At 39.6% G+C, this 16180-nt stretch overlaps 1 protein-coding gene across 1 annotated transcript in view; it reads left to right on the top strand.

Moving 5' to 3' along the window:
- UPP2 (uridine phosphorylase 2) overlaps positions 1-15446 on the top strand; it is a gene marked incomplete at its 5' end in the record, with an annotated part of 30567 nt that extends 15121 nt beyond the window's left edge. The window contains 2 exon segments of the mRNA XM_035006536.1: positions 13525-13604; positions 15084-15446. Of these exon segments, the coding sequence (XP_034862427.1) occupies positions 13525-13532 (8 nt within the window).
- Between the last annotated feature and the right edge of the window lie 734 nt (positions 15447-16180).

Below are 16180 nucleotides of genomic sequence, written 5' to 3'. Positions count from 1 at the left end.
CAGTGGTAAGCACCACGAGACAATGTATTTCACCTGCCACCAATGGCTCAGGGCCCACGGGCTATGGCTGGCCTCCCAGGCCTATTCCCCTGCCCCCCTCCATTCTGTTCCTACTGTTAGTAATGGCCAATGCCACCCTGTCCGTCCAGACCACCCTGTCCATCCAGACCACCTTCTCTAATGGCCTTTTCTGTCCTTTTAATATTACCAGATGACTAGATAACCACTCTGACTTCATGTAAAGGTGATGATGGCTAATGGCTTCAACTTATAAATAACTTTTTATTTAAACAAGGGTCTTCTAGAAGCCATTGTTCTAACTCAGAGGAGTCACTTGTTGAATATGGATTCATGCAAAATCAGATTTTTCTGCATCCCCCCTGGGACAAAGAGGTCTTGTGTCCACATGGATTACCACTTCTTATCTTTATAATTAATATCAGCTCTCACCACAAACCTCACTTCATCAGCAAGCCTTCCTTGTATGACGACCTCAACTCAACTCACTTACCCATTGTACTTCATTTCTCTGTATCACATTTATCACTATAAATTATATTTCTGGTTTCTTTACATATTAACCTATATATTATTTTACATACATTAATGAGTGAAGGTATATACTTAGCATCTCTCTCCATTAGAAATATAAGCACCATGAGACCAGGGACTTTGTAGTTTTCTTGCTATATCAACAGCACTTAGAATAATATCTGCCATCTGGGCATTCAATAAGTATTTGCTACATGAGTGAACAAATGAATGAAAAGAATGGCTACTAACTCCTATTTACCATGAAAAATGGCTATGGCAAATTCATCTGGTTCCTTCATTCCCTGGCCACACTAATGGCTTGGAATTGCTAACGGACCCTAGAGCATCTCCGAACTGTCCAAATAGGAAGAGGCAAAGCTTTAGAGTTAAGCCTTCCTTTGCTGTAAGATTCATACACTACCTCTGCTGGATCTCTAGCTCCTGGATCCTTTGATGTCTGATAGGCGTACAAACTGCTTGAAAGGTGGCCACGGACACCCATAAGTCACTGTTGTTATCCTGATCTCATTATCCTGAAAAAGAACAGTGGAAATCCAATGTTGCTTTAACAAAGATTAGGGTGAAGGGCAATAGTGGCATTCACAGAGTTATCCTCCACTGAAAGGCTAAACCTTCAGAATAACGTAAATCCACTGTACAATGCTGCATAAACGAATTCATCTATGATTCGGTAATATGCATACATCTGTCCCTCCCTTAAAGCAAAATCTACTTTAATTAAACCCTTAACACTCTGATTAAAGATGATAATCCTTTTGCACTGTGAACTTGTGATAAGTATGTTCAATTTGTACCATTTTTAAAGGACAGTGCTGCATTTTGACACACTCTTGCTTGCGTGGCAGTATGTGAAGCCTAATATTTATCTAAGATTAGGCTCTCCTTAAATCCTCTTCTTTGTCTTTAGCTGTTTGTAGCACTCAGAGTGTTTTTTTTTGTTTGTTTGTTTGTTTTGATTTGTTTTGTTCTTTAGGGTAAAGGAAGATTCCAGTATTATTTCTTTTGACAGATACTGGTAACTTTGGGGATGTAGTCAGTCTTTATAATATTACTTCATTACAATTCAGTGAAAGGGAGCAGAATCTTGATTTTAACTCAATTATATATTCTTCTGCTGGTCCCAGTAATGAACGATAGTGGACTCTGGGAACTGCACGGTGATCACTGATAAAGAAGATATTACAACAAGGATTAAAGCCTACATTTGGTCTGGAGCTGGAGCATTTCTTAACTGCAAAATGGAGAAAAATCAGGGTTTTGAAATATTATTACACAAGGGTATGAGGCAACCAACTGCAGCTCTCTTTACCCTCCCAAGAGACAAACTGTGGCTCACAGAGGTTCAATAACTTCCCCCCAAATCCCCCAGTTAACATGCAGCTGAGCTGGGATTGGAACCCAGCTCTGATTTGAGGCCTCTTTGCACCATGCTCTGCCCTGTCATCCCAGCAGCTCCCCATGGATACACAAGGTTCACAGTCTGTTCAGAACAGCAACAACAACAAAAATGCAGATTTCTCTATTGTAAAAGTTGTGAGCAGATAGTTGTTCTACTTCAGCCAGTAAACCCTAAGGACTCAGCATATACCAAGATGGTTAGTGTTGGAATCAAATAAAGCATTAATTTGACACTTAGGCAGTAGTATGCATAGTCATTATTTTGCCAAGAAAATCAGTCAGTGTATCCAGAAAATCAGGCATAAATGGTAGGTAATTCATTTATTACTTTTACAAAAACAAAGTTTTAAAAATTCTTTCTTCTTTGTTGGTTTTTACATATTTTTTATCAAGGTGAGCCTCTGTAGTTTTATTTGATTTATTCTAGTTCCCCTCTCCTACCGTCTATCCAACTCCTCCCTCCCACCATACCAACACACTCCCATATTAGAGGATCATTTAGGGCCCCACTGACTCAACCCTTTGTCTGGTTGGCATTGTTTGTGACCCTTTTCGCCCTCACCATTCCCCTGGTGAGGCTTTCTGGGTGCCCCTGCTGGAGTCTCCCACCCCCAGCACATCAGGTTCCATCCTCTGCCCATCCTGACGCATCTCTGTTTGGGGGTCCAGCCTCCAGCAGACGCTCAAGTACCGAAGGCTACAGCTGGACCTCTTGGAGATGACAGCATGGTCCTCATACCAACACAATGATGGGAAGCACATAAGCTGAGGGTGTGGATTTGGGAGAGACCTCTGAGATCCAACTTGCCCCTGTCTCAGATGGTGAAATGAGACAACCTGCCTAAGGAAACCCAGCTAGACAGAGAAAGACAGATGGATGAGGACTGAGATTTCCTGTCTCTTGATCTCCACTCTCTCCACTATTCCATAATGTGTAAGAGAGTAACATATTTATCTATTGACAGATTACTTGTATTCTCTATTTTGTTGAATAGGCATTAGCAGCAGCTTTCAATAAAGGATGAATGTTTAATATAATTTAAGCAGAGGTAAAGAGAATAGAGGCATATATTTAAGGGAATGGGTGGCGAGTTCTCAATATGAAAGAGGCAACCTGGGAGTACAGTACTAAATCTAAACACTTAGATTTAGTTCTGAGTTTCCTGGACGCCAAGCTGAAAATGGAAACACTTTGAGTTACTTAATTCTCATTATCTAATAAAAGAAAGCATTCAAGGTTTATCATAAAAACTTCATCCAAATGTTAAACTTGAGTGAAATTGTCAGCTATATTATAATGGATAGTGTCTTCAATAATACTTTTATAAAAGATTTGGGGCAATTCTTGATAGAGTTCATGCTAAATCTTGGTTCTGTCTAAAAGTCAGCATTTCTTTGGGAACCTAAAGCACTAGGGTTCAAGTATGTTGTTGTAACTTGATTTGATTCAAGATAAAGTTTAAAGTCTTTAAAGCAATTGTTCTCAAATATTAATGTGAAAATAATTTACTGGTAAGGTTTACTTTTCTAATGTAGGTTCACTGTCTTCCCTTACACTCATTCCTCGTTCTATAGGTCCAGGATAGAGCCTAAGAATCTGCATTATTAATTTCTGGGGGCACCTGTGTAGCTCAGTTGGTTAAGCCTCTGACTCTTGGTTTCAGCTCAGGTCATGATCTCAGGGCCATGAGATCGAGCCCTGCATCAGGTTCTACAACTCAGCACGGAGTGTGCTTGGGATTCTCTGCCTCTCCCTCTCCCTTTGCCCCTCCTCCTGCTCCCTTTCTCTCTCTCAAATAAAAAATAAAATCTTTTAAAAAACCCACAAAATACAAGCTCTGGTTCTGACCAAGGTGACCAGCGGGGCACATTTGAAGAAATACCAGTCTAGAAGAACAAATTATTCCTATGCTCCTTAGCTTTGATCTGCCTCTTTGAATATAAATTTTCTCCACTTGGTTTCGATTAGCAGCCAATAGCCTGAAGCTGATGTTTCAGGGAAGACAGAGAAAATGCGTAGGCTCTAGGTTGTTGAGATTCCAATGCTTTATATTCTAGGCAGATACGAAGTAAAGATGGGGTTGTTTAATAAACTCAGGTCTTGAGGGGTGAAGGCGGCCATGAAAAAGGCTGGGGATAAGTGGAAGAGGAGCAGTCACGAGGGCCAGCCTGGAAACTCCAAAGCTTACCTGTGTTGCTTTGCCATTTCCCAAGGCCCAGCCCTGTTTGGGCCTGCAGTGCACAGGGCAATTTGTGCCTCACCTTGCTGTCTTTGCCTACAGTTTATGCAAAAACCTTCCTGGAAGTCCGTTCTGAATCAGAGAGGGAGGCCTAAAGTGGGGGTCCGTTGGAGTCTGTGGATTCCTAAGGATTCATGGTGGATTTCAGGGGCCCTGAACTCCCTGAAATTATACATGAATATTTTGTGAGTATTTGCATATGTATATTTCTGTGAAAAGAGGTTCCAGTGAAAACTCTCATCAGATGCTTAAAGGAACCATAAACAATCCCAAAGAATGCAGAATCACCGGGAATTCCTGGTGCGGCTGAAGGTGCATCAAGCTCCATGTTCATGTTGGTGTGTTCCATCACACGGCAGCCTAAGGTCAGTTAGCTGACAACCTCCTTGGTGACAGCTAGGTCACTAAGTATCTCTCCATAGGAGCCACTCTCCCTGCCCAATCTGAGGATTATGGTAGCAAAGCTGTCAGGCTTAATTTTGACAAATTATTTTGGGTAATTAGTCCCTTTTAATTGCTCGTGGAAATAGTAATTTTAGGTGACAAGATTATTATATGCTGCTTGTTAATGGGTCCTTCAGGGTCAAGACAACACCACTGGGGTTACTATGACCTGTTCTTTTCCATCTTTGGCATTCCCCTTGAAATCGCCAGAAAAGATGTTTAGTAAAGTCAGCTCCCACTCTGTGGAAAGTACAGAGCACAAGTTTCCTTTTATCCTTTTGCCAAGTGAAGGATTAGAGAAGGACTTTCAACTTTTCCCTGCTACTGCCAGCCCATGTCAGGCTTCAGAAACTTGCTGATCATTAACTCGAAGAACTGAGGAAGTTTCTAGCCTTTCCCTTTGCTTATTTACCTGTTCAACCAAGTTGCTTTACAAGCGAGTGAGTTTTGAATAAATAGGGTCCTAGGTGATAAAATATTTGACTCCGCTCAAGTCAAATATTTTCATTGCTTTTCACTTCACTGAACAGGAGGGTCAGGTTGACCAGTAGGTCAGGACAGGTCTGGGTAATGGTTCACCATGTGCCTGCTCAGGGGAGCAGTGGATGGAAGGCAGAGAACACTTCTCAGCACTTTAGGAGGCTGGGAATTGACTGGCTGTTTACTAACTGTGTCATTCTGGGCCACTTGTTTGACCTCCTTAAGCCCTCATTTCATCATCTGTCAAAGGGGATAAAAATAATAGCTAGCTCATGGTACAGCCGGCCATAAGGACTAAATGATCTCATAAATACCCGGCATATAATAAGAACTCAACCAAACAAAATGATAACATCTCTTGTCATTACTGTCCATTTCTCCTTCCCAAATCCAGATCTTATTAAGAAGTCTAAATTAGTGGGGAGGTCAAAAAAATAAATATTATATCCACACCCAACTTGAGCTCCATGCCTTACAAGCTTGTTAATGTAGGCATATCTAATCCCATGTACACCAAAATGTATAACTATCTAAAATAATGCAGATGAGGGGCACCTGGTTAGTTGGTGAGCATGTGACTCTTGATCTTGGGGTCATGAGTTCAAGCCCAACGTTGGGCGTAGAGCTTACTTTAAAATAAAATAAAATAATACAGATGAAGATAGAAATTACTACATTGCTATCTATTTAAAGTAGTTAACACTGATTTCAATGTTTTTAACCACGTAACTTGAAATCAAAGATTTCATGTGACATTGACAATAAAGAATTTGTAGGGGACCTGATTTTTCTCTCTGGTTCTTCTAGATGGAAAAAACTAAAGACACTACCTTCATGGTGACTTTTCAAAACTGAGAGTTTCTTCCTTCTTCTTCTTCTTCTTCTTCTTCTTCTTCTTCTTCTTCTTCTTCTCTTCTTCTTCTTCTTTCTTCTTCTTCTTTTTAGAAAAAGATGTTTGTTGTTCTCCCCTGGTTTTATATCTATCTTAAAAATTTTATTCCTGTTCTTTAGAAACTAAATTCTAAAAAATTTGCTCCTTCATGGTGTTGGCACTTAGGTTTATGCATTTCATTTCGTATTTTCCTTCTCAAATTTCATAAGGGTCAGGGATCACATTTATTGGTATTTCCTGGGTTCTGTGTTCATACCTCTTCTCTATTTACTTTACTCTTCAGCAAGGGCTGAAGCAGGCAAACTCAAACATTGCACCACAGAGTAAAATGTCATCTCAGGAGTAATGGCTAGCTCTCCAATAATACCCTCAAGTAAGAAGATCCTTCTTTAAGAACTGGCAATAGGAGAGAAAGCTGGGAGCTTTGTGTGTCTAGGATGGCAAAGATCTCTCCTTATTCTTGTCCTGAACACAAAGCTTCCCTGAGCCTTAAAAAGGAGAAAGGAGAGTGCCTAAAATTATCCAAGTTTATTTAGATGGAGTGTTTGATGGAGTCCACAGAAATATGAATTATGTGGAAAGCTAGAGGGTTCAGCAGGTTGCATCTATGTAACAGAAAATAATACAAAGCACATATGCTAGGGAGATTGGGATATTTGTCTGGTTTCTATACAAAGATAAACCCATTTGTTCAGTAATCATGTTACCTGCTCTTCTAGCTCCTGTGGTCCATGTGACACATCCTGACAGACTTAAATATGACCAGCTCCGTTTGCTCCACGAGCAATAGCCTCAGCCCCTAATCTCCAACTTCATTAAACAGCAGCTTGGATTTCATGACCAGATGTCATAACTGTGCAGCGCAATCCTTCCCTGCAACTTTGTAGTTCAAATTGTAATGCTGAAGTCATATATTATTTGTGATGTTTTTACATAGTTCTTATCCATGTGCTAAAATCATAATAGAGTGGTTTTATAAAACCCCTTTCTCTTGAAAAAATGAATTTATTGTAAAGGAATTTAATGCTTAACATTAAATTAAATTAAAATTTCATCTTAAAATAACTGTTAGTGTAGAATTAAAAATTTAAAACTCCTGGATTGTAACATTTGGAGTTTCATATGCAGCATTAATTAAGCTCACATCGAAATAGACTAGCCACTTGTAGATACAGTTTCCAGTCACTCTGTTTCTGAAACCAGTCCAGAAATGTTGGAACATTGTCAGGCACTTACTAGGTGTTGGACAAGTGACAGAAATTGATGATGCACACTTAGAATATCTACATTAAAAAAGTGTCAGTGTAATGTAGGTCTATATGAGAAGGTCACCCTTCAGGAAATTTGACCATTCTTCTTTTCTACACCCTGCGTGATTTCAGTGCGCCACGGAATAGGATTAGAGGCTTATGTTTGCCTATGTTTGTGATTTTTAGCATGGAATATAACAATTCTAGGCCACAATATATATTCAGATGAAAACCCTAGGTAATGCAAAGAATGATCTTGATTTTTTTCAGAACTCACAAATGACTAAATTACCTTCTAGCCGTTTTCTTGTCTCTCGAGGAAATGTTTCAAGGAGGCTGTATTTTTAAATCTCATTTCAATACTAACCTAATAGGCTGAGGAATTAATAATAACCGAGTTTAGACTTGAGTTCAGGATGTGAAAGTCGTACTTTTGTGTGACTGCGTTCTGTATGAGTTGCTGCCCCCTGGAGGGGTTTCTAAAGCATGGATGGGGGATGGGTGGAGGATGGCTGACATGCTTGTATAGTGTGTAGTGTTGTGTACAGATTTATATGGTCATGGCTCAAATAAAGCTTAATTCCAATCATAATAAAGATTATTTGCCACATGGGTGACAGAGTGGAGGCACAGGGTGGGTTTCCCTGTTGGTGGTCAACATGGTCTAGGCTGGTGGAGTCTCCAGGAGCCTGCTCCTGCTCAGAAAAAAAAGGATTTTCTTTCTTTTTCTTTTTTTATTAAAGATTTTCATTTATTTATTTGACAGAGAGAGACACAGTGAGAGAGGGAACACAAGCAGGGGGAGTGGGAGAAGGAGAAGCAGGCTTCCCGCTGAGCAGGGAGCCCAATGTGGAGCTCGATCCCAGGACCCCGGGACCATAGGAGCAGAAGACAGATGCTTAACGACTGAGTCAGCCAGGCACCCCAAAAAAGGATTTTCTTTTAATCACTGACAATAAACAACCCCCCTGATAGGTGCATCAGTTTGAGGACTTCTTTTGGCAATCGATAGGCTTGGAGTGTGATTTTTAAGGTACCCCAATAATCGACCATCAGATACAAAGATCAGAGCTGAAAGTAATGTAGAATAACACTGCAGTCACTAGCGAGCTTTTCATTTTGTTTCATATCTTTGTAGACCACGTGGAATACTTCGTAGTGTTCTCCATAAGCCTTCAGATTGAATTTTTACCTGTCAGGTCCTGGAAAATTGCCTTTATTTTCCTTTTTATTGGGAGAAGAGGAGGTTATGAAAGAGAGAGAAGAATTACAGTTAATCATCCTCTCAGCTCCTGACTAGGAGTGTGTGGGTATGTGTGCCCACCTACATAAGTTTGTGTATGTGTGTTTTCCCCACTAGTTATTTCCAATCTCAGAAAATAGTATCAGCTGAACAAGCCAGGACCCTGGGAGACCTCTGATGATTCTGTCTCCTTCCAGTCAATCGCTAAATCCTATTTGATTCTCCTAAATATTTCTCCAATCTGTCCACCACCTTCCTGGTCCTCAAACCAGAGTCCTCCCAGCCAGTCTCACCCATAGCTTCCCACAGCCCCTCTACGGCCTCCTCAAAGTACTCACCACAGCTTGCAATTATGTTGTGATTTGGGTCATTATTTGATTAATGTCTACTGCCTAGACTATACGGTTCACGAGGGCAAAGTCTGTACCTGTTTTATTTACTGATGTATCCCAAGAACCTAAAACAGTACCTGTCACATACTAGGTGCTCAATAAATATTCATTAAATGAAGAAGGAATCCTCTTGTTAGCATGTCCTGTATAAACTCTTACAAAATGCCCAATCTCCACAAGATTCATCCTTCCCTTAGTCAGTCCCTTGTCAGCCGGGTTCCCCTGACTGTCCCTCCCATCTCACTTTTTGGGGGAGGAAAATCCTCTGTACCATCAGTGTAGAGTTGTGGCGATGTCTAGAACCTCTTGTTTTCTCCTATAGCATATGGCTTTCCCCACTGTCACAACCAAATCCAGATTCATCACCTTCAGGAAGGTCTCCAAGCTTAATTCCCCCTCAGCCCAACATAACTTCCCTTCTTGTTCCCTTCGAACTAGGGTTACACTAGGAAGATACTGATTTGTTCTCATTCCTATATTGTGTTGAGAACATTCATCCTTTCCATGAACTTGGCTTCTGACCACACAGCTTGTCCTCATTTGAAAGGCCCATGTCTCCCTTCTCCCCTTAGACTGCCACAGAGAAGTCCTCTGTAGGTATTCTCCGACTGCTCCCCTGTGCCTGCCTTGTGTCTGCTCACTGGCTTTTCACTTCACTCCTAATTCCATCTTCTCCACCCATTTCATCTTGCCTCTTTGAACACTCTTCAAGAAACAGATAGATAGGCTTGCAAACACTCTCTTCTGGTTATTCCTATGTATGGTTGTTTGTTCCTTTGTTCATTCATTCATTATAAATATATATCCCTTCTTCTTCCCTAAAATAATTAGAAACAGTTTACAAGGATAATAAAAGCACATCAAAATAGCATAAATTAGAGTAAGTGGGGAAGAAAAGGGAAACATGAGGGGAAGGGGCATCCCTGGCCCAGAGCCTGGAGCTGATACCAAGATGCATAGATGCATTCCATACAGTCTATTCATTGGCAGATGGCAGGTCCTAAATTGGCTTTGGGCTGGCTAGCATCGCTTCATAAAGAGAAATTTTAGTGTCTCTAAGATAAAATGTGAGCTAATAATTAGGAGAAGAATAACTAATCCCAGTTCTAAGAAGTCACAGTGTAATGTAGTGAGGAGCGTGGGCCCTGGTGCAGATGGCCTGGGTATGAAGGTGGGTTGGGCGGTGGTCAATGCACCTACTCCAGGTGGTTCTCAACACTGGTACACATTACGATCACCAGGGAAGCCTTTAAAAAAAACACCATTTGGAGCCCTTCCTCAGGCCAACTAAAGAAGAATCTCTGGGAATGGGACTGGGAAGCCCTACTTAAAAAGCTTCCCCTGGTGATTTGCTGCCAATGATTTAGAAGAATGGATAGTCTGTGAATATGGCAGGGCATTCCTCTAGGTGAACTTCTCCAAGTTCTTAGATGGTGTCTCCCCTGGAATGGTTATATAAAGATCAAGCTCTTTCACTTGACTCTTATTCCTCAATGTGTGTGCATACACACACACACACACACATATATAATTGAGACATAACTGACAAATACAATTGTATGTATTTAAAGTGTACAATGTGATAATTTGATATACAAATACATTGTGAAATGATTACCACAATCAAGTGAATTGACACCATCCACTACCTCACATAGTTACCTTTTTTACAGTAGTCAAGATATGGAAAAAAAGCACTAAGTGTTGATCAATGAATGAATAAAGAGAATGTGGCCTGTGCACACAATAGACTATTATTTAGGCATAAGAAGGAGGAAATCCTGCCATTTGTGACAACAGGGATGAAACTGAAGGGCATTATGCTAAGTAAAATAAACCAGACAAACTGCATAGTAATACTTATATGTGGAATACTTAAACAAAAAGAAGTCAAACTCCTAGACACAGAGAATAGAATGGTGATTACCAGGAGCGGCGGCGGGGGTGGGGTGGGGGGTGGGGGGAGGTGAAGGAAACGGGGAGATGCTGGTTAAATCAGTTAAAGGATACAAACTTTTAGTTACAAGATGAATACATTCTGGGGATCACAGCATGGTGATTGTATACTTAAGGCTTACTCTTATAGCAAATTTCAAATGTCCTCACCACAGAATAAATTTTTTAAAAAAGGAATTTTTGTATCCCCTCCGAAATGTCTATGTTGAATTTCTGATTCCCAGGGGGGCTGTATTTGGAGATGGGGCTGGTAAGAAATTATTAAGGTAAAGGAGAGCATAGTGTAGGGCCCTGGCTGGATAGGATCAGTGTCCTTAAAGGAGGGGCACCAGAGAGCTCCTTCTCTTTCTCTCTGTGTCCACACTCACCAAGGAAGGACCATGTGAGGGCACACTGTGAAGGTGGCCATCTGCTCACCAGATATGGGACAGGCTGGAATCTTGATCTGGTACTTCTAGCCTCCAGCATTGTGAGAAAATAAATTTCTGTTGCTTAAGCCACATGATATTTTGTCAGCTTGAGCTGATTAAGACATATATTTTATATGTGTGTATACATGTAATGAATTTATGTGTATAACTCACTTTTTTTTATTATGTTATGTTCATCACCATACATTACATCATTAGTTTTTGATGTAGTGTTCCATGATTCATTGTTTGTGCGTAACACCCAGTGCTCATTCATTCACTTACAATGTACCAGGCACCAGTGCAAGTGTGTGTGTGTGTGTGTGTGTGTGTGTGTAGTATATAATGATTTATATACGAAAATAAACAAAAAACAACAAACAAAACCACCGAAAATGATAGACAGATAGATAAAAGTAAATATATAGCTAACTGCCTGTCAACTTAATTTGCCCAAATGTTATTCTTAACCACTTTCAGAGTAATATGTGTATATTATTCAATGTAATTTGCTATGTGAACTCATTAACCACCACGACCAGCTCTTTAGTTCCATGTTTCACTCTAAGCACCAACAAACTAAATAACTGACACACTTAACAATTGCTCAGTAAAACTGAATCTTTGGTCCAAAATACATTAAATAACTTCTCCTGGCTTATTTGTATCTAGTTACAGAATGTTATTTAATGCTTTGTACCCTGTAGATCCTTAACAAGGGCTATAAATAATAAAGTTCAGGAATATAACAAAGTCAGTTTGAATTTTATTTCCATCACTTAAAAATATAGCTCTTAACATTTGGGACTCATTTTGGAGACTGTTGATAAAATCTATGGGCCCACTCTGCAGGAGGAAGCACATTAACACCTATGTCCCCAAATTTGCATAAAACTTCATGAGTCCAGAACACCTGCCTCAGGCTGTTCATGGCAGGATAACTTGTGTCCCCTATCAATGTCCAGACCTCCTGCTGGTGGCCCTTGCCATATTGCTGTCCTCTCTGGGTTCTGGTAATTGCTCCCCCTATGCCCTCAGATCAGGCCTGGTAACAGCTGTTCCCAGCTGCACCATCCTTTATTCCCTACCTTCTGACCCCCACTTTGTAAATAGTCCCTTCAGTAACTCTCTCAGTACCTCGCTTTAATTGTGCCATCTGATTCCTGCTGCGACCCTGTAATACAGCCTCCAAAATACATCTGGGGACCCAAAACCGTTTTGAAAAACACTGACTTAAGAAACTCCATTCCACGTGAAGATCTTTCGATTACAATTTTTTACTGCAAAACAGAAGTTGGTATTTTTCTTTTTAACTGGTAGAATACTTTTAAAAAGATAATCTTCTAATACAAGAATGTTTATTCTTACATGTGAAAGTTCTCATGGAATTCTCCAGGGCTTGAAGCTTGAGAAACATGGTGCTTGACTTATTTTCCTAGCTGGCTGCTGGGCATCACGTGTATGAAAGAATTGAAAGCTTGAGTAAAAGACAGATAAATGGCTTTTGTTGCTTGCCTCCAAGCTACATGTCCTGTCATCCTGTCATGGAAGGAAATTAAAATTGTCTGACACATACTGAGTTTCATAAAGCCACACTGTTCTTCTACAGGATCATGTGCCTGTAGAACTCAACACCACAAGTACTTGGTTTTTTTGAGGATTTGATCTACAATCTTCATTTCAGAATTAGAGCTAAGTAAATTAATATTTAGTTATCAGGGTCTTTGTCCCTTTTAAAAAATAAGTGAACTATATAAATGTTTCTTTCCTCAGTCCTTCAGGACTTTTTCTATCTTCAAAAAATCCTAAAATAATAGCCAGTGGCTCTGCCATCCAGTGTCTCCTAAGATGAATAACTGAAAGACTTATAATTTGCAACCTGCTTCATTATTAACTCATCAACTGTTTTCCCCATTTCCAATTTGCTTTTTTACTCCCCCCAGATAGGTATCACTCAATCCAGAATTGATATTTATAATTTGTTTTTCTAAACACTGAGTGTGACAGTTTTCACTAGAGAACAAAAGCCCACCATTAAACCACTTCTTTCCCTGAAACTTTAAACTTGATTTAAATATTATTTTTATAAGTATAAAATAATTTTATTTTTTTTATTTTAAAATCATCAAGCAAAGAACCTAGAAACCAATATAACATTTTATAGAGGATTAGTCAGGAATTAGCTACAAAAGGCAGTAATTTAGGATTGTGTCAATTTTTTCTGAATTTCTAAAATTTCTTAGAAAATCTGTTACTCTCTACAGTAGCTTAATCATTACCATCATGAAACACTGGGGAAGTGGCTGAGAGGCATGGAGCAGAACCAATGAGGAGTCTGTTGGAGGTAAGTGGGAGGAGGGGGAGTAAGGTAGAGACAAGTACCCGTAACAAGTAACTGTGTCTGGATGTGGATGACCAAGACTTGACCGCTACCTTCCACAATATCCCAAGGTTGTGGGGAGGGCAGAGATGGATTAAAGACAAGCTGAGGCCACCAAAAACATCATTTTCTCGTTAGACTAGTCAGCTCCCCTACTTGTGAAGGTCAGTGCCTTCACATTTTCACCTAATAAGTTAAGCAGCTTACATATTTCAGAATAAAAATTCCCTTTTCATGTGAAGATGATGTGTTTCCAAAGTCTTTCTTTTGCTAAAAGGCAAAAGAAAGTTCAAGCATGACAGAGCCAGAGCAGCAGCTATGGAAGAGAATGGCATCTAAAGGGCTGATGAGGGAGAAATATCGGCCATGGTCTCAGTATCTGTGGAGATAAAACGCTTTCTGGCTTTGTGACTAATAAAACTTAGCTTTCCCAGAAAGGAAAAATGTGTAAAATTCAGTATGTTAAAAAAGGGTCAGTGAAATTCTGACACATAGTACACATGGATATATCTTGAAAACATTATGCTAAGTGGTATAAGCCAGACACAAAAAGACAAATATTGCATGATTCTCCTTATCTGAGGTACCTAGAGTAGTCAAATTTATAGAGAAAGAAAGTAGAATAGTGGTTACCAGGGGCTGAGGGAAAGAAGACGGGAGTTATGGTTTAATGGGTAGTTTCAGTTTGGGATGATGATAAAGTTCTAGAGATGGATGGTGATGATGGTTGCACAATAATATGAATGTACATAATGCCACTGAATTGGATATTCGAGAAAGGTTACAATGGTAAATGTTATGGCATGCATATTTTACTACAATTTTTTAAAAGCAAAGGCTCAGTCTATATTGTGGTTTTTATGATGCCAAATTCTAATTTACTGATTTTTAGAGAGAAAGTTCATACTATGTGACCTGATAGGATCATGCCTGCAGGTTGGCCTTTCTACACGGGCCTCTGTTCTATAGGAGGAATCATGGTCTCTAAGAAGTTTACATGGGGAGTTAGGAATCAGAGCAAAGGAATTGGGTATGGTAATGGTTACCAGTAGAGAGATTGTTTGGCCTAATGTTCTTGTCTTCAGTGTAGGAATATATCTGCCAAGGAGGTCTGAATCTTTGCATTAGCCTGTCTGGGTACTCTTCCTCAAGATAGTGTAGCCAACCAAGGTTATTTTTCAAAGCACAGTTCATTATAGTCATGAATGCAGTGAGAGAATATGATGAACACATCAATAGCTATCAGAAAGAATGATTAAATCTAGAATACTCACTAGAGAGAAGAGAAGAAGAGCGACACCCGGGAATATTTCTAAAGGATCAAAGTCTGATTTTAAAGTGATATTTTCCTGCATCAAGCCAATATGCACTGCTCTTGGTATAAATGCTTTGGTGTTTCAATGACAGTAGAAGACCAATTAATAAGTCTATTTATCTTTGCAGGTTGACATAGTACATACAGGACTGTGTAGGATTGAAATACACTACCAAAGAAGGAAAGAAACTAATGTGAAGTGGAAGAAGCTGATAAGAAAAAAATGAAAGGAAATATTGAGAGGGCAGGAAGACTAGCAAGGAAAGAAGGCAGTTGTGAAATCATGTTATGTGAAGGAAGAAGTCTACTGGGGTTCTGCAAGATGGAGAGCTAACATAACCCCAAAACACTGGAAACATCTTTAAAATTATTAAAGCTATAACAGAGGTAATTAAATGCAGGAATGAGAAATGCAAAAAGACAGGCCACTTTGAATAATGTTGATGCTGCTGATGATAATAGTACAGCACTGGCCACTTGCTCCGCCCTTTTCTAAATGTTTTGCAAATATTAATTCATTTTGGGGCACCTGGGTGGCTCAGTTGGTTAAGCAGCTTTCTTCGGCTGGGATTGAGCCCTGCATCAGGCTCCCTGCTCAACGGGAGTCTGCTTCTCCCTCCCCCTGTTCTTGAGCTCTCACTTGCACTGTCTCTCTCTCCCTCTCAAATCAATAAAATCTTTTAAAAAATATTAACTCATTTAATCCTCACAGCAACACTATTATTATTGTATTATGAGGCATTAGTATTTTTCCATTTTATACAAAAGAAAACTGGGGCAAAAAGGTTAAATAACTTGCTCTAGGTCATAAATTTAATAAGTGGTAGAGTTCAAATTTGTACAAGGACATTATTTATACAAACACCTCAGTCCATTAAGGCTGGCTCTACCTTCATGACCACATCACCTCCCAGAAGCCCCTTGTCCTAATACCAACATTGGGGGTTAGGATTTTAATACATGATTTTGCGGCAGAGGTGGGGGCAGGGGTAGGCACACTTTCGGTCTATATACCAGAATATAGGGTCTTAACAACTACACCAAAGAGCAAATTTTATTTCCAAATGAAATTCCAAATTTCAAAACCTTTCAAGATTTAAAAATTACAAAAAAACCAAACAAACTTGTAATTGTAAGGGAAACTCAGTGAATGAATTAATTAAATAGCAGATTAGGCACAGCTAAAGAAAGAATAAGTGTAAAATAGAACTGAAAAAAATCTGGA

This window comes from Mirounga leonina, unplaced genomic scaffold (genome assembly GCF_011800145.1).
Source record: "Mirounga leonina isolate KUSES-001 unplaced genomic scaffold, KU_Mleo_1.0 Mir_151, whole genome shotgun sequence".
Taxonomy (NCBI): domain Eukaryota; kingdom Metazoa; phylum Chordata; class Mammalia; order Carnivora; family Phocidae; genus Mirounga; species Mirounga leonina.
This window is presented reverse-complemented; position numbering and strand designations above follow the sequence as displayed.